At 53.6% G+C, this 25,398-nt stretch overlaps 1 protein-coding gene across 10 annotated transcripts; it reads right to left on the bottom strand.

Moving 5' to 3' along the window:
* Positions 1 to 450: 450 nt before the first annotated feature.
* Positions 451 to 25,282, bottom strand: ADAMTSL2 (ADAMTS like 2). 10 transcript variants are annotated; one of them, XM_083807526.1, is made up of 19 exons: positions 25,125 to 25,282; positions 23,538 to 23,649; positions 22,765 to 22,907; positions 22,128 to 22,203; positions 21,631 to 21,733; positions 19,866 to 20,011; positions 19,647 to 19,770; positions 18,631 to 18,711; positions 17,512 to 17,687; positions 16,224 to 16,566; positions 15,154 to 15,535; positions 10,451 to 10,554; positions 8,730 to 8,856; positions 6,462 to 6,675; positions 4,989 to 5,144; positions 3,894 to 4,064; positions 3,607 to 3,783; positions 2,452 to 2,596; positions 451 to 1,248 (listed from the first exon to the last, which is right to left on the bottom strand). In XM_083807526.1, the coding sequence occupies exons 2-19, from the start codon at positions 23,646 to 23,648 to the stop codon at positions 1,130 to 1,132; spliced, it is 2,898 nt and encodes a 965-aa protein (XP_083663652.1). In that variant the 5' UTR covers position 23,649; positions 25,125 to 25,282; the 3' UTR covers positions 451 to 1,129. The 10 variants fall into 10 exon arrangements, with proteins under 10 accessions (XP_083663652.1, XP_083663655.1, XP_083663654.1 ...); XM_083807529.1 differs by having other exon boundaries at positions 16,302 to 16,566; XM_083807528.1 differs by having other exon boundaries at positions 22,128 to 22,200.
* Positions 25,283 to 25,398: the final 116 nt, after the last annotated feature.

Raw genomic sequence — 25,398 nt, 5'->3', positions numbered from 1 at the left:
AAGGCGCAGGAACTCCCCCCTGTGAGATCCCAGTGCAGCACAGGGGAGAGAGCAGGGGCTTGGGGCGCAGGCACCAAGAGCAGGGATGCTTGGTGAGCCCTGCCCATGGAAACACAGAACAACCACCTCCTTTGGGAGCCCCTTTTTTGTTGGTACCAAATCAAACCTCTTTGCCTGCAGGCTCCTGAAAATCTTGTAGTTCATAAACCCACACACGTAACTCCCAGAGAATCCCAAATCCCATAGCAATGGCCCAGAAAGGACCCAAATTCAGGGACTTTTTCCTGCCCGACTATCAGAACAGCGCTGTTTCCTCATCCTGGGCTGAGAGCTGCTCTTCTTCCCCCAGGAACAGACCCAGCACGCGGGCTTGTAGCCCTGACACCAATGTTTCCGGCACATAGTTTGTTTTCCAAACACCCACCACAAACTGGAGAATAAAACAAAATACCACCATAAATATGACAATTTTATTAAAATATACATATGAGTACAAATTAATGATTATGTGGATAAAGTTCACTGTATGTAAACAAATATATTAAAAAAGAGCACGTCTTTTTTGTGATATAAAGTGCAGTTATGTTTCCATATTATATACAATATGTCAGCATTACATTTTTTTTTTTTGGTAAGGACTATGGAACTACCATTTGATTATAAGATAAAATCCTCTGAGAAAGTATACACCTACATATTACAAAAGAGGGCCTGGGCTCGAGTTCATTTAGCAAATGAAGATCAGCTCCCCACCGTGTTAAATGCAGCTAACGAGAGCGCAGGTTTTGGGGACAAATGAGGGAGGAGGCACTAACTCTCGCAAGGGAAAGGTGCTGGTGCTCTCCCTCCAACAGGCTCACGCCGCCCTATTGCCAACCCCAAACGTGCACAGGCAGAAAGAAACCAAAGGACAAGACCTTGTAGAAGAGGTGAACGGCTCCCGTCGGGGGAAATCAAATATACAGGATCTATGTACAGCTCTGATGACCAGGGAGGAGAGGGGAGCAGCTCTGCGCCGGCAGGGAAGGATGGATGGGAAGCGCCCTTAGGGCCCGCCAGCTCGCCCTGCACGGTGCCTGGGACCCCGGCAGCGGGGGGAAAAGCCTGGCCGGGCCCCCACGGCCCCGCACTAGGAGTGGGGAGCGCGGCAGGAGCGGCAGCAGGCTTTGCTGTAGTACCAGTGGCTGCACAGGTTCACCTTGATGGCCAGAGCACAGTTGGTTCCTGCCTGGTCCTGGCAGCTGTCATCTGCAGGGCAGGCAGGTTGGTTGGGGGAAGAGAAGAAAAAAAAAAAAGGAATTGATATGGAAAGAAAAGAAATAACATTGCAAGTTCATGAGTTCCCTATGTCCCGTACACAGCCTGCCCTAAATACCATGGGCTGGGAAAGAAACAAAAAAATTGCCCTGGCTGCCACGGTCACATCCATGCTCCCTGGCAGAGCATCCCCTGGAAAAGCCAAGCGGTTTCCCCATGAATATCATCGTCAGCCCGGGCAGAGGTACAAGGTTGGCACGTTTCATCACGCCTGCCCTGGGGAGCTGCACTTGGTTCCAGCCCCAAAGCTTGGGCTCCTCCCTGGGGGAGCTGCCCAGCAGCTCCCCGAGCCACCGAGGGACCCCGGCACCGGGCTGTCCCCAGCCAAGGGCCTCCGGTGGCAGGGCACAGGGTGACCCCAGCACATGCACAACTCCTGCCCCAAATGGGTATTTGAGAAGGTGAGTGGGAACCCAGCAGCGGGACAGCAGGAGCTCAGGGCAAATGAGGTGCTGGAGAGAGAGGGGGTGGCAAAACCCACCGTAACACCCTCCCTCCCAGCTCCCTCCAGAGCAGTATTTTGCTTTAAATCCTGTGGGCTTGCAGTTGTTTTGTTTGTATAAAATCCATACGAAGGATGAAACCAACCCGCTCCCAGGAGACAACCAGGCACCCCAAAAAGCACTGCAGCGTGCCCCCAACCCGCGGGGAGGCCGAGCTGGTAGCCGGGGGCACCCCAGGTTCACAGCTGGCCCCAAACCTGCCTCCCGCCTCCGTGCTCTTCTCCCACATCATCCTTATTCCCAAATCCTATTAAAGAATTAGAACCGCGTGTTCGCTAAAGATCACAGGGGCTTTGAGCCAGCAGACGAGTCAGATAATGAGATAGTTACAAATCCCACAGGACATTCGGAGACCAAAAATCATTAAAATAATGGCACAGACGAAACTTCCTAGACATGAGCTGGAATCACACAGAAGCACCACCCAGGTCAGCTCTCCACAGCTCCCTCTTATCTTCAGGAGGGAGCGCGCTGCTTTTGAACTCTCCCTTTTATTTAATAGGGTTACATCGAGATACAGCACGGCACCGTGTCCCTGGGGCACAGAGCGAGCTCTGTCCCCTCTATGTTCCCCCTGGGGTGAGCAGCAAGCTGGGGGGCAGTGGAAAATAAAACACCAGGGGGTGCTCACCTGGGGGCTCCGTGGGGCAGGGCTGCAGGTCGCAAGTCTGCTTGCCGACTGGCTTCACCAGCGGGTCGCAGCCACGGACGATGTCCTTCCCCTGGTAGCACTTCACGTCCCGCATCCTCACGCCGATGCCGCAGGTTTTTGTGCACTGGGGAACAGAGATTTGGGGCTGAGGCGAGAAAACCCCCTGCCGTGGGGGGGTCTGCGCTGAGCCAGGACCTGCTTAAAAACACCCTCAGTGGAGCCGTCAGGGCAGGGGGCTGAACTCTGCACCTCTCGTTGCACTGCTGGCCCCTCGCTCCGTCCTCGCTGCCAGCAGTCAGACGTCTGCGGCGGGCTGACGGGGATCCATGGACGCGCTCCCACCCCTGGGGCTGCAAACCTCCCTCCTCCCACCAGAGCCACCGCGGCTCGGAGCTGCTTGGTGACACTGAGGTGGCTGTGACCACCCCCCCCGGCCGGGGGCTATGGGGCTGGGGTCTGTGCAATGAGTACGGGGTGCACAGAGCTGCTCCCAGGCTGCGCTCGCTGCCTGCTGCCCTTTGGACGCCTCGGCGCACGGGGATTACAGCAGGGTTTCTTGGGCTAATTATAGGCTGCAAGGACGGTTTTTAAGACTAAACAAAACGAGCTCCAGGCAGACGAGAAGGCCTGCGTCAGGGAGTTCTTGCAGGGAGCTGGGAACAGCCCTTCGCTGCTCGTTGCCTCCTTGCTCGCGGCACAGAGGAGCCCCGTACGGGACTGGGACAGCCCAGCCTGCCCCCAGCATCACCCCACACCTCGCCGGAGCCCAGCTTTGCTCCCTGCCCATCTGTGGGGCAGCTGTAGTGCAGGCTCCATGCACAGCCCCAGCTGCATTCCTACCAGCTGTTGCAGGGAAAAAGTGGTGAAAAATAAAAACAGGAAAAAAAAAAAAAGCTAAAGCTAACCCAAAACATCTCCTCTCGGTCCTGTTCACAGCAAGTCCTGCCTGCATTGTGCCAGGGCAGGCTCTCCCGAGCTGCTAGCAAAGCAAAAGGGCTCCTCTGTGCGCTCCCTTGCGGGCTGCACCTTGCAGAGCTTCGCCCAGCTCCTCGGGGCTTTTTGCAGGTGGTGTAGGAAGGGCATTTCCCCCCGCAGTAGCACCCCCGAGATGCCCCCAGTCCCCTCCCCACCTACCTCCGACCAGGGGGTCGTGTACCACTTGAAGCACGGCCGCTCGAAGCACGTCGTCTCCTCCACAGGCTTCTTGGCCACGTCACAGTCGGCGGGGTTGCGGGTCTTGATCTTGCCGTTGACGATCTCGAGGCAGAGCACGATCCTTTTCTTCACGCCCCGGCCGCACGTGGTGTTGCACTGCAGGGACGCAAGCGGGGCTGAGAGCCGTGCACCCCATCCCTGCCCCGCACCAAGAGCATCCTCCTCCATCGCCCCCCCCGAGGGGACTGCCAAGCTCTGAGCCTTACCCGCTCCCAGTCCTGCGCCAGCCAGTGCGACGGGCAGTTCTTGTCCCCGCAGGGGTGGATGGCCAGCGGCTTCGTCTCCAGGTTGCACTGCGACTCCGGCACCACGCGCCCGTCGCTGGTTTTGCAGTACACGTGCCGGATCATCCTGCCCTGCCCGCAGCCGCCGCTGCACTGAAACCACACCGAGCACAGCAGGTGGTCAGAGGTGGGGAAAGCAGCACGGTCCCAGCCCCGTGGATGACCCAGGATGGGGACTGAGATGCCTATCTGGGGCTCAGCTCTTCCCCAGCCCCACCTCACCAAGGGATCCTTGGGGTTCGGATTAAAAAAGCAGCAAACGCTGGCTGCAGGGAAGCTGGGCGCATCCTTCCCCAGGGAACCCTCGCAGCCAATGCGCCCCGCGGTCGCATCCCGCTGGCACCGAGCAAAACTCGGCGCCTCCTCGGCACGGGCAGGAGGGGAAGTGCCACAAACAGGGGAACACGGGGCAGCTTTCAGAGACCAAGATAAATGGGACCAAGCGAGTGGCTGCCAGTGTCCCCCCTTCACTGTTTCGGCAGTGCCCCGAGCCTCGGGGGGAGCAGCGGGTGCTCCCCGGCTCTTCTGCAGCCGCTCTTGTGGATACGCACGGCGTTTTGCAGCCCCGCTGCTGCCATGGAAACTGCTTATTTTTAGCCAGAGAATAAAAACCCTGCGTAAAAATAGCTTGGGATGGAGAGGGTCTGTGTAGCAGAAGTGTGCAGGAAGGGAAAAGAGGGGAAAAAAAAAGGCTAAAGGTTCACTTTCCAGGCACGGAGCATCAGCATTGCCCAGCTCAGCAGCAGACAGGGTGCTTCTGGCACCCGCCAGGTGACAACAGCAGGAGCTGGCCAGGCTCCCTGGGATGGCACAGGGCTCCACTGTCCCCCCCGACCCATGGGGATGGGGCACATGCAATGGCTCATCCCTGCCATGGGCAAGGAGCCTTCTGCAGGGCAGGGTCCGGTGCTCACAAACTCCACCAAACCTAAAACCCCAGGAAACGCAGCACGGAGTGGGCGGGTGGTGGTCAGGGCAAGCCCAGAGGTGCCACCCGTCCCCTCCCCGGGGTCTCACCGGTCCCCAGTCGGAGACAGTCCACTGGCGGTCGCAGGGCGGCCCGGTGCAGTTCTTCTCGGCCAGGGGCCGGGCGCTGGCATCGCACAGCTTCTCCTCCTCCGAGCAGCGGATGTCCCGCGTCACCACGCTCCGCTCGCCGCACCGCGCTGAGCACTGGGGACAGAGGGGACAGCATGAGCAGGGCACCCACCCGACACAGCACGGCCCCCTCCCCAGCCACAGCACACTCTGGGTAAAGGTGATGGAAACTGGGAGCTGATTTTTACGTATTTTAGTGTTTTTAACCTTAAACTCTCAAAAAATGCACACTGAAAATCCATTTAAACACATCTGTAAAATGAGATGGAGCAAAGCCACCTCTCTCCCAAAACGCCCCAGCAGCCCCAAACAGCCTCAGCAGTCAGGTTTGGCAGTGCAGGAGGGGTTGCATCCTGCCCAGGTGCTGTGCAAGCCCAGCAGCCACGCTCTGGGGGGGCCACCCCAGCCTCGCTGGCGTTTTGGGGGCACGGAGCTGGGTCAGAGCCTGGCTCAGCCTCTGAATGCATCCGCTTCCAGCCCTGCTCCTCTCACAGCTGCTTGGCTTGAGCAGACCTCCCCACACCCACAGAAGCCAGAGGGTGAAAAACCAAAAAACCAAGGCACCAAAACCTCCCATTATCGGAGCTGAAAGGTTGTAGCTGCTGTTTAAAGCCAGGAGTGAGATCTCCCTCACTTCCTTCGCAGGAACAGCCAGCTGCTTTTCGTGTCCTTCGAGAATGTTTTCCCCAAACCACAGAACTGAGATTTTTATCCTGTGGATAAATTTGGCACCGCGCAGCGCAGTGACATTATTTAGAACTGGATTTGAGTTACTGCAGTCTCCCATACACACGTTTGCTCCATGCATAACGTTAAGCAGGGAAAAGTGTCAACAGCACAGCGCTCAGACGCACCGCGCTGATATGTTAATCCTCAGATCTCTGAAACGTGCTCTTTTTTTATGCCTATTTCCCAAGCCAACTTGGCACCCGGCTTCAGATGTGATCCAAATTAGATTAGCTTTGCTGCTGGCTAAGAGTGAACGACTCCAGGAGTGTCTCAAGCAATCTGTCCCTGACACATGCCGGAGGAATATATGGGTTTGGGTAAAATAAGCCACTCCACTTCGCTACGCCAGTCAAAATATCATGCTAGCACGTGCGCAGGGAGCTTTTCTCTACCAGACTGGGAAAGTCAAAACATCCTGCAAAATCAGAGAAGGCACCAGCCCCTCCACCAGCAGCACGATGGGGACAGCTCTCCCCAACCCGAGGAGGGAAGGAGACATTTAAATCACAACCAAGAAGCATTTCGGGAGCTCCCAGGAGGAGAAGCATCCCATCTCTGACGGCACAAGCCAGCACGTGCAGCCATCAGGGCCAGTGCCCTAGGAGGTCCCCATGTGCCAAGCCTCTGACAGCCACAGATGAGCCAGAAATCCCCAAAACTCACCTCCGACCACTCCGACATCTCCCACTGGGGCCCGCAGGCTGGGTTCTTGCAGACCTTGCGCTCGTCCGGCCTGGTGATGTCGGCCGACTCGCAGAGGTCGCTGTAGACGGAGCTGTCGAAGCCCGGGGAGATCATCTTCCAGCAGCGCACGATGCGGAACTGGTAGCCCTCGCCGCACGTGCGGGAGCACTCGCTCCAGCTGCTCGTCTCCCACCTGCGGGCCGAGAGAGAGGCATCACACGGGGGAAACCCAGCCCTGTGCAGCCCCACGCCACCCACGGCAACATCACTTTGCCCAGAGGCAGAGCGGCGAGAAAGCAACCCCACACCACCTCCGTGCAGCCCCCCATGCGCAGAGCCAGTATGTGCCACAGGGGATGTGGTGCCCCTCCCCAGCCCTGCATGTTTCTCTGTTTGCTCACACTCAACCCTGATTTTTTATTTTTTTTTTTTGCCTGACCAGCTGAAGGACAGAGGGGACACGTGCATCTATCGCAGCCAGCACAGGTGAGGAGGAACAGGACACAGGCAGAGGGAAGGAGGAGGGGTGCAGGTGCCCTTTGGGGTGCCACAGCCGGTCCCCAAGGAGGGATGCAGGCCGGCATCTTTGGAAATAGGGACAACCCAAACGACTGCAGGACATTGGTGCTGTAAGAGCTACGGGCTGGGAATGCTGACAAAGGGAAGCAGGAGGGCAGGGCTCAGCCCATGGCCCTGCAGATCCCCTGGCAGGAGGGAGGTTCGTGCACCACGGTCAGACTAGCTCAAACATTGTGAGATGGGATGGAAAAGGTAGGACCTGCTCCAAGACGATGCCTGCCCCTTACCACCCCCTGCCATTGCTGCCCTGACACTACGAGAGGGGAGCGACTTCTAAACCGAGGGAAAAGCCTCCTATGCTCAAGCCTTCTATAGTATAGAAGCATTTTAAATGTTCTGATATATAGAATAATGTTAAAAAAATAAAAAAAAACTAAAAGCCTAAACAAATCAGAGGTCACAAGGCTGCCCTGGGGGCGCCTGGACCATGTCCCCCCCTGCACACCAGCCCCATGTCAGGCTGCAGGCACAACACGCGGCCACGGGAGGCTGTCTCACGTTTTGAGGTGCCACCTGAGTGCAGAAGGGAGAGGAAACCAGGGTCTTTCCCATCCAGATCAGACAGCTCTCGGGCAAATCAAAAGTTCTTTTGGCTTTAGCTTCTGGAGAACCTCCGTGGCACCAGGCTGCCCCACCTGAGCCCCCTGCGGCTCCTTCGCCCACCCGCTCTCCTGCTGCATTCACAGCTAAACCCCTCTCACGGTGCTAAAGCTTGAGGAACTGCAGCAGCACAAACCCAAGGAGGAGCTGGCTTTATAACAGACCAGTGGGACAACCCAACACCCGTGCTAGGAAAACACCAAGCTAGTGCAAATAAAGTCCCCGTGGTGCCCCCAGGACCGGGCTGCTCACGGCAGCAGCACCATTCCCCTCCCCTCTCCTCGCTCGCACCACGACCTGCTCTGGCTTTCAGCCTCAACGTGCGAAGTCCGGCGAGATGCCACCAGCCCGACAGGCATGTGCTTTCTGCCCCCTTGCCCTCCCCAGCACGACCAGCCGTCCTTCACAGTTACCCGAGCTGAAAACGACCGCTCTTGGCTTTTGTAGGGCTACGCCTGGTCCCTGCTGCCACCCTGCCCTCGCTTTATGCTGCTGCTGCGTGAAACCATTTCGGGGCACGCCCCAGACCTTTACTTATCCCTTTGCACTGCCCCAGTCTGACCTCGTCAAGCCCTCCCTCCGACAGACACGGGTAACTGCTTTTCTTCGCAAGCCTCCCAAGGCACACGTCCCGTGTTACAAACCAGCAGCAGGGACGCACCCAAGCTGCACGGTTTGGCTCTGGACCGCAATCCAAGCCACGTTTTTTGGATAAGAAGCCACAACAGAAGGAAAACAGGCTCCTGTCTGCATCAGTACCCCATGCTTTGCCCTGACTGCAAGCAAACCTCGGCAACGTTTAAGATGTTGAAGAGGGCACGGGACTGGACAGATCCTGAGTGCAGTTTGCAAACTGCAAACCACCAGGAGGTCAGGGAGCTTTTAACCCAGCAGCCGAAACCACAACCCTCAAGGGGAAAGCCTCGCAGCGCCCCAGAGCAGCCCAGGCAAGCGGGGCAGGAGGGCTGGGGTGCTAGGGGCCACGTGCCCCACGTCCCTGCTGCCCCCCGCGCCGTGCCAACCCCCCCGATGCACCCACGGCAGAGGAAGCGCCCTGCGGGGCGGTACCTTGGCTGGCACTCTCTCCCAGCACAGAACTCATGGACGGGCTCGGGGCGGGTCATGGCATCACAGTACGTATCATCCACTTCGATGCCGTCATAGCGCACACACATAGCATACGTGGACATCACTCCTGGTTTCAAAGAGAATACACACACACAACAGAGGACGCTTGGTGACTTTTGATATCCAAACTATCCCCCACCCCGCACCCCTCTTAGCTGCGTTTTCCAAAAATTCCTCCTGCGGGAAAGCAGCAAACCTGACTTTCTGCCCACGGGGAGGATGCTGCCCAGCAGGGAAGGATGACAGCGACCACCAAAGCCAACACTGGCAAGGGCTGAGGCTGGCTCCAAAAGTGGGTACAGCCACCACGTGCAGGGCTCACCACCAATAACAACATACAAGCAACGTGTTTTCATAGGAAAACGCTTAGGGCAACGGGTCTGCGAGGCAGCTCCCTGCTCCAGGGCAAGCACAGCTCTCAGGACATGTGGTTTACATGAAACCAAATAAAAGATCTCCAGCTCCTGACATCGTATGGCTTCTCTGCGATGTGCCATTAGGAAAAGGTAATGAGAAAGGAGAAATTTAAGTAGAACCTCTCCCTGCTAGCTGCAAACTGGGCAGGGCAGCCTGTCCCAGTCAAGGGGGAGGTTTGTTCAGAGGGGATCAAAGAAGCCAAAAATGACCCAGAACGTGTGGCTGATGGGATTCTGGGGAGGGGGATGGCTTGCTAAGCCCCCACTACCTGCACACTGTGTGCAAGTGCCTGGCACCCTTAAAAAAAATAAATTAATTGCATTTGCTTTTCTAAAAGGTATCCCCTAGACTGCGGTCTCCTCTTTTGCCCTTTTTCCTTCTAATTGCAGAAGCCCCACAGCACCTGGATTATTTCAGGGACAGCAACAGCGAGCAGTGCAGCGAGCAGAGGGCTTGTGCCCAGTAGTGCAGGGGACCAGGGACACCACTGGCTTCCCTCCCCCTAACCAAGGAGCAAAGGAGAGGGGGCTCAGAGCTTTTGGGGGATAAAAAGGGGGAATTTAGGAAAAAAGAACAGAGGCCAGACTTTGGCAGATATGTCGCTGTTCCAGGTTGACACCATTGCAGCTGAGACCAGCCTCGGCAGCAGGAGGAGTGGGAGAAACAGAACTAAATCAAACAGCCAAGTGCTGCTTTGTTTCCTGCCAGAGCCGAACAATCTTCAAAATTTCAATCTGTCGGAAAGAAGCTGAGCTTTTCAAAACCCTCTGAATGTTCAAAAGGGAACGGGAAATAAAAAGCCATGAAAAGGAGGAGCCCGGCTGCACAGAGTTCAATCCCCTCGCTGTCACAGCTGCCCCGGCTCGAGGAGCCGACGTGCTCAAACCCAGCAAGAAGCGTTGGGACCCTGCCGGGCTGGTAAATGCAGGAGGACAGGGAGCTTTTTGCAGCTCACAAACGCTTTGCACAAAAAGCCCACGGGGTGAGACCCTGGGATTTTTCCTCTCCTCCCCAGCAGCACGCACCAGCGGCTCTGCAGAGCTTGGGGGGCTGAGCTGCGAATCCCCTGGCTTTGCAAGGCTACACTGGGGGACGTGGGGTCGTGCTACACCAGATCTGACAATGGAGAGACCCCCTGAGCATCGCCAGGTCCTTCCCATCCCTACGAGACGTAAAAGCGACTCACACACCGGGTGGTTTCGGCGGCTGTGCAGAGGCTGCGTTTGGCTGCGTCTTATAACTACCTGTGGTACATGTAGAGCTGCAGGGTTCATGGGAGGAAAGCTTCCACCTGTACATGTCAGCAGCACTCACACCTTGGCCCTTTCTTAACAACTTCAATCTGTTTCTAGCAATAAGCAAAAAAAAAAAAATAGCATTTACAAGGAGAGCCGTGATACGCCACGTCAGAGACACACATCTGCGAGCAGGTTGGGTTTGGGAGGGGATTGGCTTTGTTTGTCGGTTGGGTTCGGTTGTTCTGATTTTGGGGTTTGTTTGTTTGAATTGTTTCGTTTCATTTCACAACATACCTGTCCTGAGCCCCAAGTAGAATCCCCAGCCCGGTTAGAGGCAGAGCTTCCACTGTCTAGAAATAGAGAGAATGGGATAAAAATACCCACAAGTAGAAACAGTTCAGAATTTAAACAAAAAGTTCTCATTTTTTTCTGCTCAAATACACCTGGCCCTCGGCGTAACGGCGGCTAAAGGTGCAGTATCTCCTCCCCTGCGCCTCCGGGGCCGACCCGGCACGCCGCCGCGCGCTGCTCAGCGCAGGCGGATTTTCGGCTGCTCCGAGCTGGGCAGCCTCGAGCCTACACGTGGCGCGGGATTTCGGCAGCCTGCCGCTCCAAGCACACTTTGCTTTTGGACACAAAGGCCCCGCCGGTCGCCTACCTGTTGCTTGGGCCACTCTCGCTGGATTGTTTTGGTTTGGATGCGTGATTTGCATCTCTCGTGTTCACGCTACGTTCAAACGCGTAATGCCAAGTGGGAAAGGGATAACAGATTCAGCCTGGTATGTGAAAAAGCATCTGTCAAACCAAGAACAGCAGCTTCTCCCGGTTCAGTGCGTCGTACGTCCTGAAATGTTGTAACACGTCAGGGATACTGCACCTTTACAACAAAGTTCTCAGACCTTTGCTCAAACCCTGCAAGTGTCTACCCTGATTGAAAGAGCGGACAAGGTTGTATCCTGACATCCAGCTGTCTCTGGCCTGGCAAGATATGCAGCTTATATGATTTCTAGGCAGCAGAAGCTCTGGAATTGCCTTATTTAGGTGATCATAAGAAAAAGTTCAGGTCCAGTCTATCAGATCGACCTTTAAGAGGCGCTGGTGAGAATCCAGGCGTTTCCTTCCAGACCCACCCTCCTTCCAGTGATCCTCCAGGAGGATTACAAATAATTCTCCTTTTCCCTGTTGATTCTGCCTGTCATTTTGGCAAATGCTCATTTCCTACATTTGAAATGGAACTGAAACGAAGGTGGCTATTTTTGCACAAAAACCAACAACCTTGGCTTGCCATACATAGCGCTTTATCTTGCCAAAGCGGCTCCGCCAGAGCCACGCCGGCCACTGCCACCAGCAGCCCTGGTGCTGCCTGTGCTGGCTGCTTCCCCCAGGACAGCTTTCAGAAAGAGCCCTTCACATGCAGTCAACATCTGGATTTTATATTTTAATCATTTTAATTTGCCTGGAAAAGGGGCTGTGACCTAGCTCCTCTGCCCTGCACCCTGCTCTCTGAGGCACCAAAGCAAACACCACATTATCAGCTGAAAATAATCACCAAAATAAGCTCTATATCACATCTGAGGATGGAAAACCCTTCAGCAGCATCCCTTTAATGTATGTGATCCTGAAGAGCTTCTCCTATGCGTAATGAGGTCACAGGGACAAGTTCTTTCTAGGTAGGTCAGACATTTGGTCATAGGGCACTGCTCAGCTCTTATTTCAATCTGAACAAAATAACAGTTTTGTCTCTCTAAATACAAACAGCAGCACGTTGTCCTACAAACAAAGCAGGCTTTTTTTTTCCCTCTTTATGTAATGTATTTACAAGCATTATTATAGTGTCAAGTGTTCTCTTCCCTGCCTGCACTTTGTTTCCATTTTTCATGCGGGCAACGGCACCAAAAGCCAGCACCAGGCCCCTTGTGCCAGGTGCCTGACAGCCTCGTTGCTGCTTTCTAGTGAAATTCCTTCCTGGGGCAGTGGAAACAGACAGCCCTTTCTGGCAGCAGCTGATGCTTTGGCTGCCCATCTTCCCTAAACAGCCCTCGTACCAGAAGAAAAAAAAAATAAAAATGAGTGCATGAGACCAGGAGGTGACCCCAGTGCAGGACAAGCCCCGGCGGTGATGCTGCCAGGGTGCATCAGCCTGGCCCCGTGGGGCTGGCTCCAGGGATATAACAGGTCAGGACGGCACAGGGCACAGGCACTAAAGGCTGCAGTAGTTCAAGAAAAAAGGTACCCCACCTCTAAGCAACTGTCTTGTGTGTGCAGCCGGCTGCTTACAGCCCGCAGGCAGATGACCCTCTCCGGCACCTTCACTTAAGGGAGTGGAAGCCAGCGAAAAGCCAACTTTCCATCCTTGGTCTGGGAGGGATGGGTTTGGGATGGGTCAGGTCCAAGCTCCTGCCCAAAACTAGGCTGACCCCAGGATGAGATGGGGCACATGGGGCCTTGCCCTGCCTGGTTTTGCCCCTCTCCAAGGGCAGACCCACAGGGCAGAGGTTTTCCTGGTGCCCCATCAGGGTCCCCCCTGGGTAGTGCCTCCAGCCTGGCTCTGCATTAGCACCCCTCCTCCTCCTCTTCTCCTGGAGGAACAAGCCCAGTGCCTCCACTGCTCCTCGCATACCTCATGCTCCAGCACCCTGCCCGCAGTTGGTGGGATGGGGGGGATAAGGGGGGGGCAAGCCAGACCCCTCACCCTGCTATCGTGTCGTATTTCCACACGCACAGCTCCTGCTTGCCCTGGGTGCAGCCTTTGGCTACTGCAAAACTCCAAAGGCAAAGGTCTTTTTCAGCTATTATTGTTTAGATCTGAAAAAAATCCTTATTTTATTCCCAAGAGTGGTGGGAAGAAGGAACATTGCTATTTTCTTCCCATTCCTCCCTTGGCTTTGTTCTGCAGTGCTTGGTACCTGTCCTGAACAGGTTTAAATCCCTGGGCTGTGCCTTTGATAGAGGGGTGGCTGGGGATAACGGGAAGAGGGTTTGCTTTTATATTTGTTTGGTTTTTTTGTTATTATTGGGTTTGGGTTTTTTGTTAAGCATCACAGGGAACTGCACTCAAGGCACTAACAGTCTTTTTTGTTTTATCCTGCAATAGACAAGCTGCTCTGAATTTCAAAGCACATACAGTTCCCTGCATTCCCAGGAGGCAGAAAAGCATCAGCCCCATTTAACAGCTACCAAAACGGAGATGTGAGTTACAGGGTGCTGAGCAAGGCCACACAGGGAGGGTGCTGGGACCAGGCAGGACCCCAGGCGCAGGGCAGGCTCCCTCCTCGCCCCACAGCACAAGGAAGGGAGCTGACAGCGCTGCCCTTGCTTGTCAAAGTGCTAATGAAATGCTTGCTTTGGCAGCTGAAGGCAGGCTTTCCAAGCCAAGCCACGAGGAGAGATGATAGACAAGCCCTTGGCAGCGTTTAAGTGTTCTTATCATTAAGAAGTCTGTGGATATGTTTGGCTGCATGGACATTTTCTTTAGCATAAGCTTCTTTAGCATAAGCTAGCACAAGTTCTAGGTAAATACAGCTAACTAGAGCCAGAGAGCGTTTGCTCGGAGCTTTACATCTTCTGCAGCTCAGCAGCACAACCCACGGCTTCCCCGGGGGGAGCCAGGGGACAGAGGGGTTGGGGCAGCACAGCTAGGAGGAGACCTGGGTGCTGGGGACCCCCAAAAAACAGGAGGGACCTGAGTCCACAGCTGTGGATCTGGGACCTGATGGCTCCCAAGAAGCCGGTCTCAGCCCAAGCTCTTCAGGGATGTGTGTGAAGGACTGTGGATTGCTGCTCTGCCCAGCCCGCCAGCAGCCCCATCCCTGCGAGCCCACGCTGGGAATGCACTGCTGTGAGCCCCAGGGCACCTCAGGAGGCACGCAGACACGAGGACAGGCACTATCCTGAGACTTCCCTTCCCCCAGCCCAGAGGAATTATGCTGCTAATGACAGATTATGTTGTGTTGTGTTTTTTTTTTTAAACCTTCCCGTTGTATCTTTGTAACTCTACCACTTCTAACCAGCCATCAAAGAGATGTGAAGTGCCAGTCCTATTATTAACCACTTGAAGCTGCCAGAGAGCTTTTGATATCCTTATCAAAGCAAGGACTAATTGCACTGTTTCTTCCTCCATTAAGGCAACAAACCCAGACTATTTCTGTAGGCCCTACACAAATCTCTAGCTCTGCTGTGCCTCTCCAGCTGTCAGTAAGCAGCAGGGCTAGCCCCGGGAGCTGCTGTGGGCATGATCCTGCCAACTCCAGGGAGGAAGACTATGGGAGGCAGTCAATAGGGTGCACGGAAAGGGGCCAGACCAACTTCTGCTGCTTTAGAATTAGGAGGGGGCCTGGGGAAAACCTAGCAGGACTTCAAGAGAGGACAAAAGGAAAAAGAGGCTTCGTTATGGCCATGGATCTGGTAACATGTTACAGCTGGCCAAGAGCCAAAAGCATGCTGACAGTCAGCAGCATGGATTGCTGACATTCCCCACTAAGGAGGGCAGTGACTTTTCCTCTCACTTAGAAGCTCTCTCAACTTTCTGCTCCCAAACCTTTCCTTCCAGATTAACCCCTGGCAGAAAGCTTTTATGGCATCCTACTCCCACTTACCTTCTGGCTTCCAAAGCAGGTAGAAACCATGCAATGGGGTCGGCATTGAGTACAGTACTATTATGAGTTGAGAACAACAACAAATAGGATCGACTAGAAAGATGCGTCTCCTACCTTGCTTTGTGGGTTCTGTTCCCTTGAGGGCTGGTCATGGTGACAGTGGTGTTTGAGAAGGGAGTCTCTGCAGATGTGTTGACGGCTTTGCCATTGCTCAGCTCCATGTAGGTGCCGTTGATGGTGTAGGTCACCAGGCCATCCGTGTCTTCATAGTCAACATAGAGGCTGTCAATGTGCGACCCCACAGAGTTGAGCGGGTCTCCCTGGGCAAAGATGCTGTTCATGGTCATGTTGAGCACCAGCTCCTTCGAGTCGGAGGACTTGTCTAGCAGCTTGTCCGTGATGGCGTTCTCCGAAAGGAATTCTCTGGAGGTGAGCCTGGGGTCGAAGTCTCTGTCATCATGGTCTGTCTGGTAAGTAGACCTGGTTACGTTTGAATCTAGATTGGAGCCAACAGGGGAAACAACAATGACAACCACAAAATGCATTCAGGCTGGGAGGCGAAAGCAGCCCAGAGCAGCAGGGACACACCAGAGCCTGAGCTCTGTCAGAGGCTAGAGGCAGGAGCAGGGGATTTGGGGGACCTCATGGAGTTGCACGCACTTGGGAAGAGTCCACAGCTCTCCTTGGGCCTCACCTTGGTACTGTGAGGCCCAAGGAAGAGAGAGCCTGGCTCCTGGCAGTGCTGCCCCAAGCAGTAGCAGAGGTAGGAAGGAAGATGCCCGCCTGGCTCCCGAGCCCACACAGCCATGCAGGGAAGGCCCCAGGGCAGTTTGGTGATGGGATATCTGAGGGACTGGGGTGGGAAGGAGGTTGCTGGGGCTGTGGATACGAGGGAGGTGACAGGAGGCTGTAGGGGGGAGATTTGCACACCCAGGGCTCCCTCCCCTCCTTGGGACCAGGCAAAGCACCGCAGGGCACCGGTGGGGAGACCTTACCCATGGCCACCCCCCACCCACCAGAAACCAGAACCTGAAGGGCAAAGAGGATTTTATGAGCAGACACGTTTTAAAGAACTTTCCAAGGTTTCCAAAAAACGAACCAGCAGGATCACTAGAGTCAGAAACAGAGCATTTCTCAACAAGAGCTCTGAGAGCAGAACACTGAGGCCCAAGTCTCCTCCTTACCTTTGGGTTGTTTGCCCTTCAGTTTTGGCTCACAGTCAATTGTTTCTGCTCTTTCATAGACCTCATTGGTTTCCTGACCTTTGCTCAAGTTTAAATCTTCCTCCGTGTCCTGTCTTCCAAACACCTGGTTCTCCAAGTCTATCCTTTCCCTGGAGATTTTCCCAAAATAGGTTGCGTTGTGTTGGAGAAAGCCCAATGGCACGTCTCCATCAAACTCTCTGCTTTCTTCGCTATCTGACTCAGAAAAGGTGTAGTAGATAGGCTGGAGATTTTTTGAGTGTGGCTTCCTCAGGAGAGTGTATTCAAACGTGATGGATGGATTCTTGCCATTTTGATTCCAGACCTGGCAAACATGACATTATTAACAGATGCAGTGAATACTGGCACACAAAGTCTGTGATTTGTCTTGGACTTGATGGTTGGTGAGCATCCACCTTGCTATTTCCAAACTGCTTTCCCTTGGATTGCCAGCTTTGTACAGCTGGAGCCCAGCATGGTTGTCCAAGGGGTTTTTTTTTTTGGTTTTTTTTTGGTTTTTTTTGTTTGTTTGTTTTAAAGCACCATGTCAGGATCAGACCCAGCTCAGGGCTGGGAGCCCCAGGCAGAACTCCTTCCCCTACCTCCAAGCGATCACCGAGACCTGGGAGAGCTGCCTTGAGTTACTGTCATCACATGCACAACCCCCCTTTTTGTGGTATTACAGTGAACAAGGGGCACATACCCCTTCTGCTACTATATCCACTGTATGGGGACTCAGCTCAGGCACTGCCACCCCTTTACTGACCTCATGCTTTCTGAGCACCCAAGGGACCACCCCTTCCCCTTCAGAGAAGCCCGTGGCTACACAGAAGATGGCAGGAGTGGGGCTCTGGCTGGCTGCCCAGAAGCCAATTAAATTACTTTTCTCCATCTGCCTGGTTTTAGACAGTTTGTTTCAAAAAAAAAAAAAAAGTTGGGTTTTAAAGTTTGTGCACTTAGATAAGCTAGCTGGCCCAATTTCTTATTTTCACTTTTCCCAGCAGGTAATTCTGATGAGACACACCAAGAAGAGAAATCCCCCGCAGTGCCTGAGGCGACTTCTCCCTGCAGAGAGGGGCTACCAAGCCCACGTTCATTATTCACAGCCCTGCCTGGGCTTTTATTTGACGATGCAAATAAAACACGTTCATGCAAGGAATGCTCCCAGGGGAGCTGTGAAGCCACAGCAGGACTCTGCTCCTGTGCCACCCATCCCCCTCAATCCAAGGCAGCTTTTTCCATTACTCCCCCAAAAAAAGCCAAAGCACACCATTATATTCAGTCCTTGATTTGTTGGTCCTTGGGCAACGATATACTCTATGCCAGTCTCATAGACATCCATGGGCCTGCGGTACTTGAACACCGTGCCTGCAATGTTGAAGTTCTTCGGACTGTCAACTTTGTAGTTCCCGTTGAAGAAGTAGTAGCCAGCTTCATCAGCCACAGCTTAAAGTGAGGGAGAATGAATAAGAATTATTTCCATCAACTGTGATAAGAGAGGCATGCAATACTGTCACTTTTTTGTTCAGGGCATACAATTATTGGAGCGTCATAGTTACAAAATACATTTTTCCTGCTTTTTGTGACAGATACATCACAATATATTTCCAACATGCATTGTGCCAGTCTTTGGCCAGAGCTCTGGGCCATGCTTTCCTTACACTGCGAGCTGCTGGGCGCGTTGGCCCACGGCCCTGGCTCAGCACAGCCATTAAATAAGAACAGATCTGCAGACAATAAGCAGACTGCCGGGGGCTGGCAGCAGAAGCTGCTTCTCTGGGAGCCTTGAACTGCTTACAATGAGCCCAGCACTGGCCCAAGGCAGTTCTGCCAGAGCGAGCCCAGGACCTGCACTAAATGCAGCCCTTTTTATCTAAGCCTTCCTACACATGGCCACGAGCCTCTGAGGCAGCACCGGAGCATGACAGCAGCAAACATGAGCCTCTGTTGGGCAAGGCCAGGTTTGTCCACACCCTTCCTGAGCAGCTCTGCCACCTCCACCAGAGATCAGCCTCGTGCCACCAGCACTTGATGAGGCAGCCCATAGACACATCTCCTGGGTACTGCCGTCATGGGCCATCGTGCATTCCTCAAGCTAGGAGGGATCACAAGAGAGGTGAAGTCACTGGGCTGTGAGCTGGCACCAGCATGTTTGTCAAACTGCACTGCAGTAGCAATAATATTGACCAACAGCTCTGCATTTTGATTGCTTTAATGCAGAAATATAGCCGAGGTGAAGAGAAACGCGCTGGCTCGTATAACATGATCATTTACACTGACTGTGGACTGAGCTCATGTCCGCAATAAAGCTACATTCATATCCACGTTGGAAAAAATATTAGCTAGCACACACATGCATTCTAGGGAAGTACCAAGAGGTTATACACACCCAGAACATCTGCAGATTTTTTCCGTTCTACTATCTGGATATCCCTCGCTCCAGCAGGAATGTGCGTTACCAGAGAATAGCCTACGGGAAACTACAGATTAATGAAAGGAGAACTTTTTAACGAGTTATCTGAACAAAATGCTCAGTAGTCAGTATTGCAATATTGCAAGCAGACTGGCTCTGATCCAGAGACTTACAGGAGTTACAGATTTTAATGGAGATTAATGTTAACTGTTAGGCTGCAAGTAGGAGCTTACTGGTAATAGAAAATAAGAAAGTGTAAGCAACAAATCTTGCTTTATGATGGGTTAATGCAGTCAAGAGAGGAAAAGGATGCAATCCTTATATGCACAAACAAGAAGTTTATTTAAACTGGTGAAGGAACACGTCTGAAGACTTTGCTAGCTAGAGAAGCAGTCCTGGGGTTGGACACCCTGTGCTAGCTGGTCTTCAAGACCCCCCCAGAACAAGATTACAGCCTGCTTCACCTCCAATTCCCCTTTGCCTAGTGCTAGGTAAGTGATGGGACAAATCCTACTAACACCACTGCAATTACTTCAGCTTGCTCTGTGTTAAACTGGTCCCCAGAGAGCATTAATCATTATTCCTGAATTAGACCACTATATTTAGGACGAGTAGGTTCTGTTGCTTTATATCACACTGATTTTGGAAATCCCGGTCTTTCAAAACACCCTAGCTTCCTGTTGTTACGAGGCATTTATTTCTGGTTTTACTGGGTCATGGGAAATTAAACTAAATCAGAGACGGCAGCCTCTTGCATAACCCTGTTGCACCGTTCAGAAATCTTGTATTTCTGAGAAGCGTCATGAGAAGTTACTGTTTTTACAGAAGGGTTTCCCTACCCAAATCTGGAAGTGGCATCGACACAAGAAGAACATGCAGAAAAAAGCTGAGGCAGGGCACTTAGTAGGAGTGAAAGCAGTTTACCAAAAAAAAAAAAAAGCGCAATTAAAAGAGCCCTCTGCCCCAAAGCAAAGGGACCCTTAGAGCCTTACCAAGATGAGAGTTTCCTTTCCGGTAACTCCCAGTCACATGAGTGCAGCTGCTCCCATCTCCTTGGCAAACTCCACATTTATCCAAGGTGTGGGTGGAAAAGAGAATGCCATCGCAGCCAATTGGCTAGAAAAGGCATAGAGTACTGAGGGTCAGGCAAATATTGCACCCCTTGTAGCTCTCTGAATGCTAACAATATTTTTGCTATAATGTTTAACAACCTCACATTTTCCAGACACGCAAACCCCTCGGAAATCAGTGTATTTGCAGGATGTTCCATCCCGAGCCTGAACCATTAACTGTCTCTGACCATCCACAGTGGTGCAATGGAGGTCACAGGGCTTGCTAGAAATGTGAACATAGTCATCTAAGGGGAAAGGATATAAAGATACATTCAAAACAGCAGAAACAACAACTTTCATCCAACCAAAGTCAAAGAATCTCTGCCAAGCTAAACAACGGCAGCAACAACACAACTGCACGGCAGCCAGCGCTTCAAGAGCTACAATCTCCTGTGCTTGCAGGCTGGACAGGAGATCGTGCTTCTGACAGCGTGACAGCCTGCTGCTGCAAGCCTTTGCACAGCCAGGCAGCCCTCGCTGCTGCCAGCAACAGATGCATCTGCTGATGCTACTGGCATCACAAATACCCGCCTGAGGATGCCACTACTCTGTGCAAGGGCTTGCAGTAGCGATACATACATTACACAACAGCATATGCACGTTCACATATTAATATTTAATACTTAAGTTACATTAACATAGACATCCACTGTTTTAAATAGATATACAAGGCTATATTCAAGCCATAGCAGCTTAAAATGTAAGAGCTTTTCCATAAACGTTCACCCAAGCTGGACTCCATTTGCCCTTTGCTTTCTGCAGACAGCTGGCCGGCTGCACCCACTGGCGCAGCAGACCCACGCCCAACAGACATTTTATAATACCCACAGGAAGCAAGTGACAAATTCACGTTTGCACCAGCAATCCAGCGCCAAGCGTTACGCTCCGCCACGGAGGGAGCAGTGATATACCCACTGGCCTGCGCACCCAAGCAAGGCAGCATCAATGGCAAAACATTATCCTGCAAATCCCCCGGGAGCCACGTGAACGCCTGCTAAAAAACAAAACAATTCACTGTAACTGTTCTGGTGAATCATCTCGAGTAGTGAATTATGTTTAAAGAAGTTGTCACCTTGCCATAGGAAGGGGACAGAGCCAGCCAAGCAGTCAGAGCTAACCAGCCAAGCCCTGCCACCCCTGCCAAGAGGCTGGCGAGACAAGGGCTCGGTTCAGTTGAAAGGAAAGGAGGCAACAAGTAACTTCATGATGCATAATTGTTCTTGGGTATGTACATAGACACCTAAAATAAGAAAACTCCACTAGCTCCCATCTCTATTTTTAGACACCTACATGCCGCTGCCTGGGGTCCCAGGGAAAAAAGAAGCCTGAATCCGACGGGCATTAGGTGCCTAAAAATAAATAAGTGAAAAAACAAACCTCACTCTGACTCTTAAATTATTCCTGCAGCTCTGTGTCGCTCACCCCAGATGACCGAGCTGCCTAACCTCATCTTGGTGACGTTTGGCAAAGCGCACGAGCTGCGGGGGAGGCAGCAGGCGTCACTGGAAGGCAGCAGCCAGCAGCGGCCCCGGCTCAAAGGACACTTGTCTGGGGAAGCTGGACCCTCCCTGCCCGCACAGGGCATCACCCCGTGCTCTCATCCCCCTCCAGCCTTTCAACTCTGGTCCTTGGGAGTGGTGACCAGAACAGACTGAAGGATACAGCTATAAATACATTTGTTATTTTATTTTTTAAGTAACCCTGCAGCTGCAAAAGCCTCCTTTGAACTTGGGAGACAGCTGATTGTGTCTCTGAAAAATCACTTTAAAACAGCAGAGGAGGAGCCTTCCTGCAGTCTATAGCATCATAACTATCAAAATATTTTGGCTAGGCATTATGAAACACACAAAGAATGCCTTGTTACCAGGATATAAAGGTTTCCATTGATACGTTCTTCCATTATACACATGGGAGTTAAAGGATGAACACTGCTCCTCTCGAAAGCTCCTTCCGTTTGCAGGGCACTCCTAGAACGGGATACATTAACGTCCTGATGAAAACAGACTGTGGGAAAGGTTTCTGGCACATCTCAACCAGAGCTTTTCCATCGCCTGCCCTGTGAGGAACCACATCTTCCTCCTCCTCCTCCTCCCAGTGCAGGGACAGCTGGGGAAACCCCTGGGGAGATGGTGAAGAACAACCCGCTGGGTTTCACGGCCCCAGCACACACAAAGAGACCCGAAGCCCCCAGCACAGCAGTGACGAGGGCCAGGGAATGGAGCTCCAGCTGGGGTGACAGCTACAGGACAAACGGTGCCCCCACTCCAAGGGACCCTGAAATGCCACATGAAGCAAGCAAGACTTTTTTTTTTTTAAAAAAAAAAAATCAAACATCACCAATGATAAAAAGGATATCCTTACTTGTACTTTGCAGAGCTGGTATCTTTTGGATGTTCCAGTGCAAGTTTTATTAGCCAGCCCACTCACTGACTTTCTTCTGAATAAAGAAACAACGGTTAGACGGGGGTCAGAGACCCTTCTCTTCACCCTCTTAAAAAAATTTGTCCCCTGCTTCTGGGAGACCCATCTCCGCATAGCAGAGCCACGTGGATCTACCACGGCCTCACTGAAGTTGAAGGCAAAGGTCTCACTGGCTTTGCCACCTGTACCACGAGCTGCTCATCAGTGTCCCGGGAGACATCGCAGGGACCAGCCCGGAGACGGGAGAGCCCTGCACGAGCAGCTGGCACCAGCAGCCCCCATCCAGCCCCGCACCACGGTGCTGTGCCAGGAGCCCCGAGAGCAGCACGGCGCTGCACCCGCTGCCCATCCGCACCGATCCTGTGGGAGAAACCTTGGGGCCAGCCTGAGGGGGACAGCCAGGACACAGCCTCCTCGTAACAGGATGCTCCAGGCACACTTACCTTCTGCCCCGGTGGGGTTTGCCAGCCAACAACTCTTCACCAACGCTTATCTACCACGCGATGACCTGGGCCAGACCCACCAGAACACCCAAGCCGGATTTTTGCCACCCCTGCCATGAAGCACGGTGCAGTACCTCTGCCGCAGGCAGTGCCTCTCCTGGGACTTGACACCCCCGCCGCAGGTCCTCGTGCACGCCGTCCACTTGGTCCACTCGCCCCACCAGTAGGCGGTCACATCCGCGCCTTCCTCCAGGCTGTTGGAGGTCTGCGGCATGTCCTGCTCACGTACAGCCAGGTTTGGGAGAGAAAGTTTTGGGTGCTCGCCCCACGTTGCTTGCCCGGCCACCCGTCCCTGCTCGGCCCATATTGTGCCACCCCAGGGCTAACAGGCATTGCCTTCGCATCCGAGGTCAAGCCTGAGACTCCCCTCTTGCAAGAAATTCTGCTTTTTCAATTGTGCTTTCATTACGAGTTGGAATGAAATTGCAATATTTAGGATTCCTCGGGAAGGGAAGCGTTCATTGTTCAGCTCAGCTCAAAACCAAGCTCCCAGACAGCCCTAACCCCCCACGTCTGCTGGGGCTCTGCTCTCGCTCCACAGCGAACTCGGGGAGCCAAAGAGCTGGTGGCAGCCAGAACCTAAAGCAAGCCCTTGCAGAACTGCTCCGTGGTGGCATAGGGTGCCCATGGCGGGCTGGAGGAGCCCATGCGCCCCCCATACACGTGCCACCAGGTCTGTCACTTCAGGAGGGTCCTTGACGCCCCCCACTCCTGCCACTGGTGTGACTCCGATGTCAAGGGCAATGGAGCTGCTCTGCTGGCAGCATCACCACCACCTGCTCTGTGCTGCATCACTTTAAAGCCCAGAGGACCCCAGCAAGGACCCCCGGCAAGGCGACCCGCTTACCTGAGCTATCACAAAGGCAACATTGCCCATGACGAGAAGGGCCAGGGCACCTTTCAGCTGGGCCTGCGCGCTGCCGGAGATGCTGCTCCACCTCCACCTGAGGATCTTCATTCTAGAAAGCAACCAGACGCCTCGCTGAGCGAGACCCCATCCAGGCCAGGGGGAGGTGAGGCTGCTCTGCAGCCTGGGATACCCGGTGTGTGCCTTATTCAGCATTCCTGGCCAGCTGAGTGCCACTGGCAACTACAAGGGCTTGATCCAGAGGCTCTATTTAATTAGAGGCCGCATTAACACAGACAGGTTCTATCATATGTCAGCTGCTATCTTCCAAACCCCACCTCTGTGCTGGTTCCCAGGGGCTACACCTGGTAACAGCAGCGTGAGCCGGGCTCCGAGCCTGCCTGGGGAAGGAGCGGGGCTGACACCAAAGCAGGCGCTGCACGGGAGGTGGGGAGTGACAAGAAGTGTCACCGGCTTTCAAAAAAAGCAATGCATTTCAATATTCCCATTTACAGAACTGCTCCTAGAAGAGTGAGATGAAAGGCTTCGTAAACAAACAAAACAATATGCAATTAGCAGCCATTATTTTTCTTCTTTTCATTTATTCTACTCTAATTCCCAGAGAAGCCTGTTCTTATAGAAAAGAAACCATGCGCAATTAAAGCGCCAAAATAAAGTATCCCAAGTGTCAGCCTTCCATCTGGCTCTCCATTTGTCTCATGAAAGAAAATAACCCAGAATGGCATTTTCTTAAATAAAACCCAGCTCAAAACCACAATACGTTTTATTGTGAGCCTCGCTGCGAGAGCCAGGAGCGAGCAGGTTTCAGGAAATCATGCTTCCAGGCAATCAAAGCGGTGCACGTCTGTAAGAGAGACACAGACAGTCTCCTCTAGGCTAATTCCCTTTGAGAAGTAGCTAGACAGTATTTTTGGGAAGCGGGGAGGTGGGAGAGGGGCTGCTCCTGGGGAGAGAGGGCACGACCGTAGAGACACAGAGGTTTTTTCCTCCTCCTTTTTCTTTTTGCGGAGGCTTTTGCAGCGGTTTGGGAAAGGCAGACGTGCTGGCAGCGCCTGCCCAGCTTTGGTGGCTGGCTCGCAGCAAGCCCCAGAGGGGCTCCGGGTCCCCAGCCCGGCTTCGCCATCGCCCCAACGCCGAGGCGCAGCTCGCAGCAGACACTTTCCAAATCGCGGCTCCGTTGATTAATTGAAGCCCGGAGCTCTTGGCCGGGGATGCCGGGGACAGGTGGCTGCGCTTTGCCTTACACTTGGTTTTCATTAAGGCTCCCAGACACTTCTGATTGCGAGCCAATAAACTGGCTTGCTCGGAGTTTATCCGAGACTCAGCGAAGAGTTTCGTGCTTAAATACCCTAGGTTCGGCGAAGAGTTTGCATGCGTAAATAAAAGGGGGAGGAAAAAGAAAAGGCGGGGAGGAAAAAAAGAAAAAAAGGGCAAAAAAACCGGGCATTTCGGAGCATTTGGAGCCGGCAGAGGATGGAGCCCCCGGAGCTGCACCCACCGGGTACCACGGCCTCGGCTCTCGCCCCCGCAACCCGCCCCCCCTCGCCCCCAGCCCTTTCCCCGTACCTGGCGATGCTGCGGGTGCCGGGGAGCAGCGGCAGCCCCGGCCGCTCCCTCCTCTTCCTCCTCTTCTTCCTCCTCCTCCCCGACTTCAAAGCGCAGCCACCCCCAGCGCCGGGCTCGCAGCGAGGAGGAGCCGCCGCAGTGGCTCCCCCCAGCCCTCGCCGGCCGCTCTTATAGCGCTGGGGGGGGGGGGGGCTAAAGAAGGGGGGGGGGGGACCGGGCGGAATTCACACCTCTCGGCCCGGGATGCCCCCACCCCGCTTAACCCCTCGCCTCC

The sequence above is a fragment of the Anser anser genome (genome assembly GCF_964211835.1).
Source record: "Anser anser genome assembly, chromosome: 21".
NCBI lineage: Eukaryota > Metazoa > Chordata > Aves > Anseriformes > Anatidae > Anser > Anser anser.
The sequence above is the reverse complement of the archived record's forward strand: the minus strand, read 5'-3'. Positions and strand labels throughout refer to the sequence as shown.

What these genes read in the sequence shown, in the direction of transcription:
- ADAMTSL2 (XM_083807526.1), bottom strand. Translation starts at nt 23,648, where the DNA reads ATGAAGATCCTCAGGTGGAGGTGGAGCAGCATCTCCGGCAGCGCGCAG. An exon ending in ACCAGCTCTGCAAAGTACAA is followed by an intron (nt 21,734 to 22,127) that starts GTAAGGATATCC and finishes ATCCCGTTCTAG; the next exon opens with GAGTGCCCTGCAAACGGAAG. An exon ending in AAAATCTGCAGATGTTCTGG is followed by an intron (nt 17,688 to 18,630) that starts GTGTGTATAACC and finishes CCTCACTTTAAG; the next exon opens with CTGTGGCTGATGAAGCTGGC.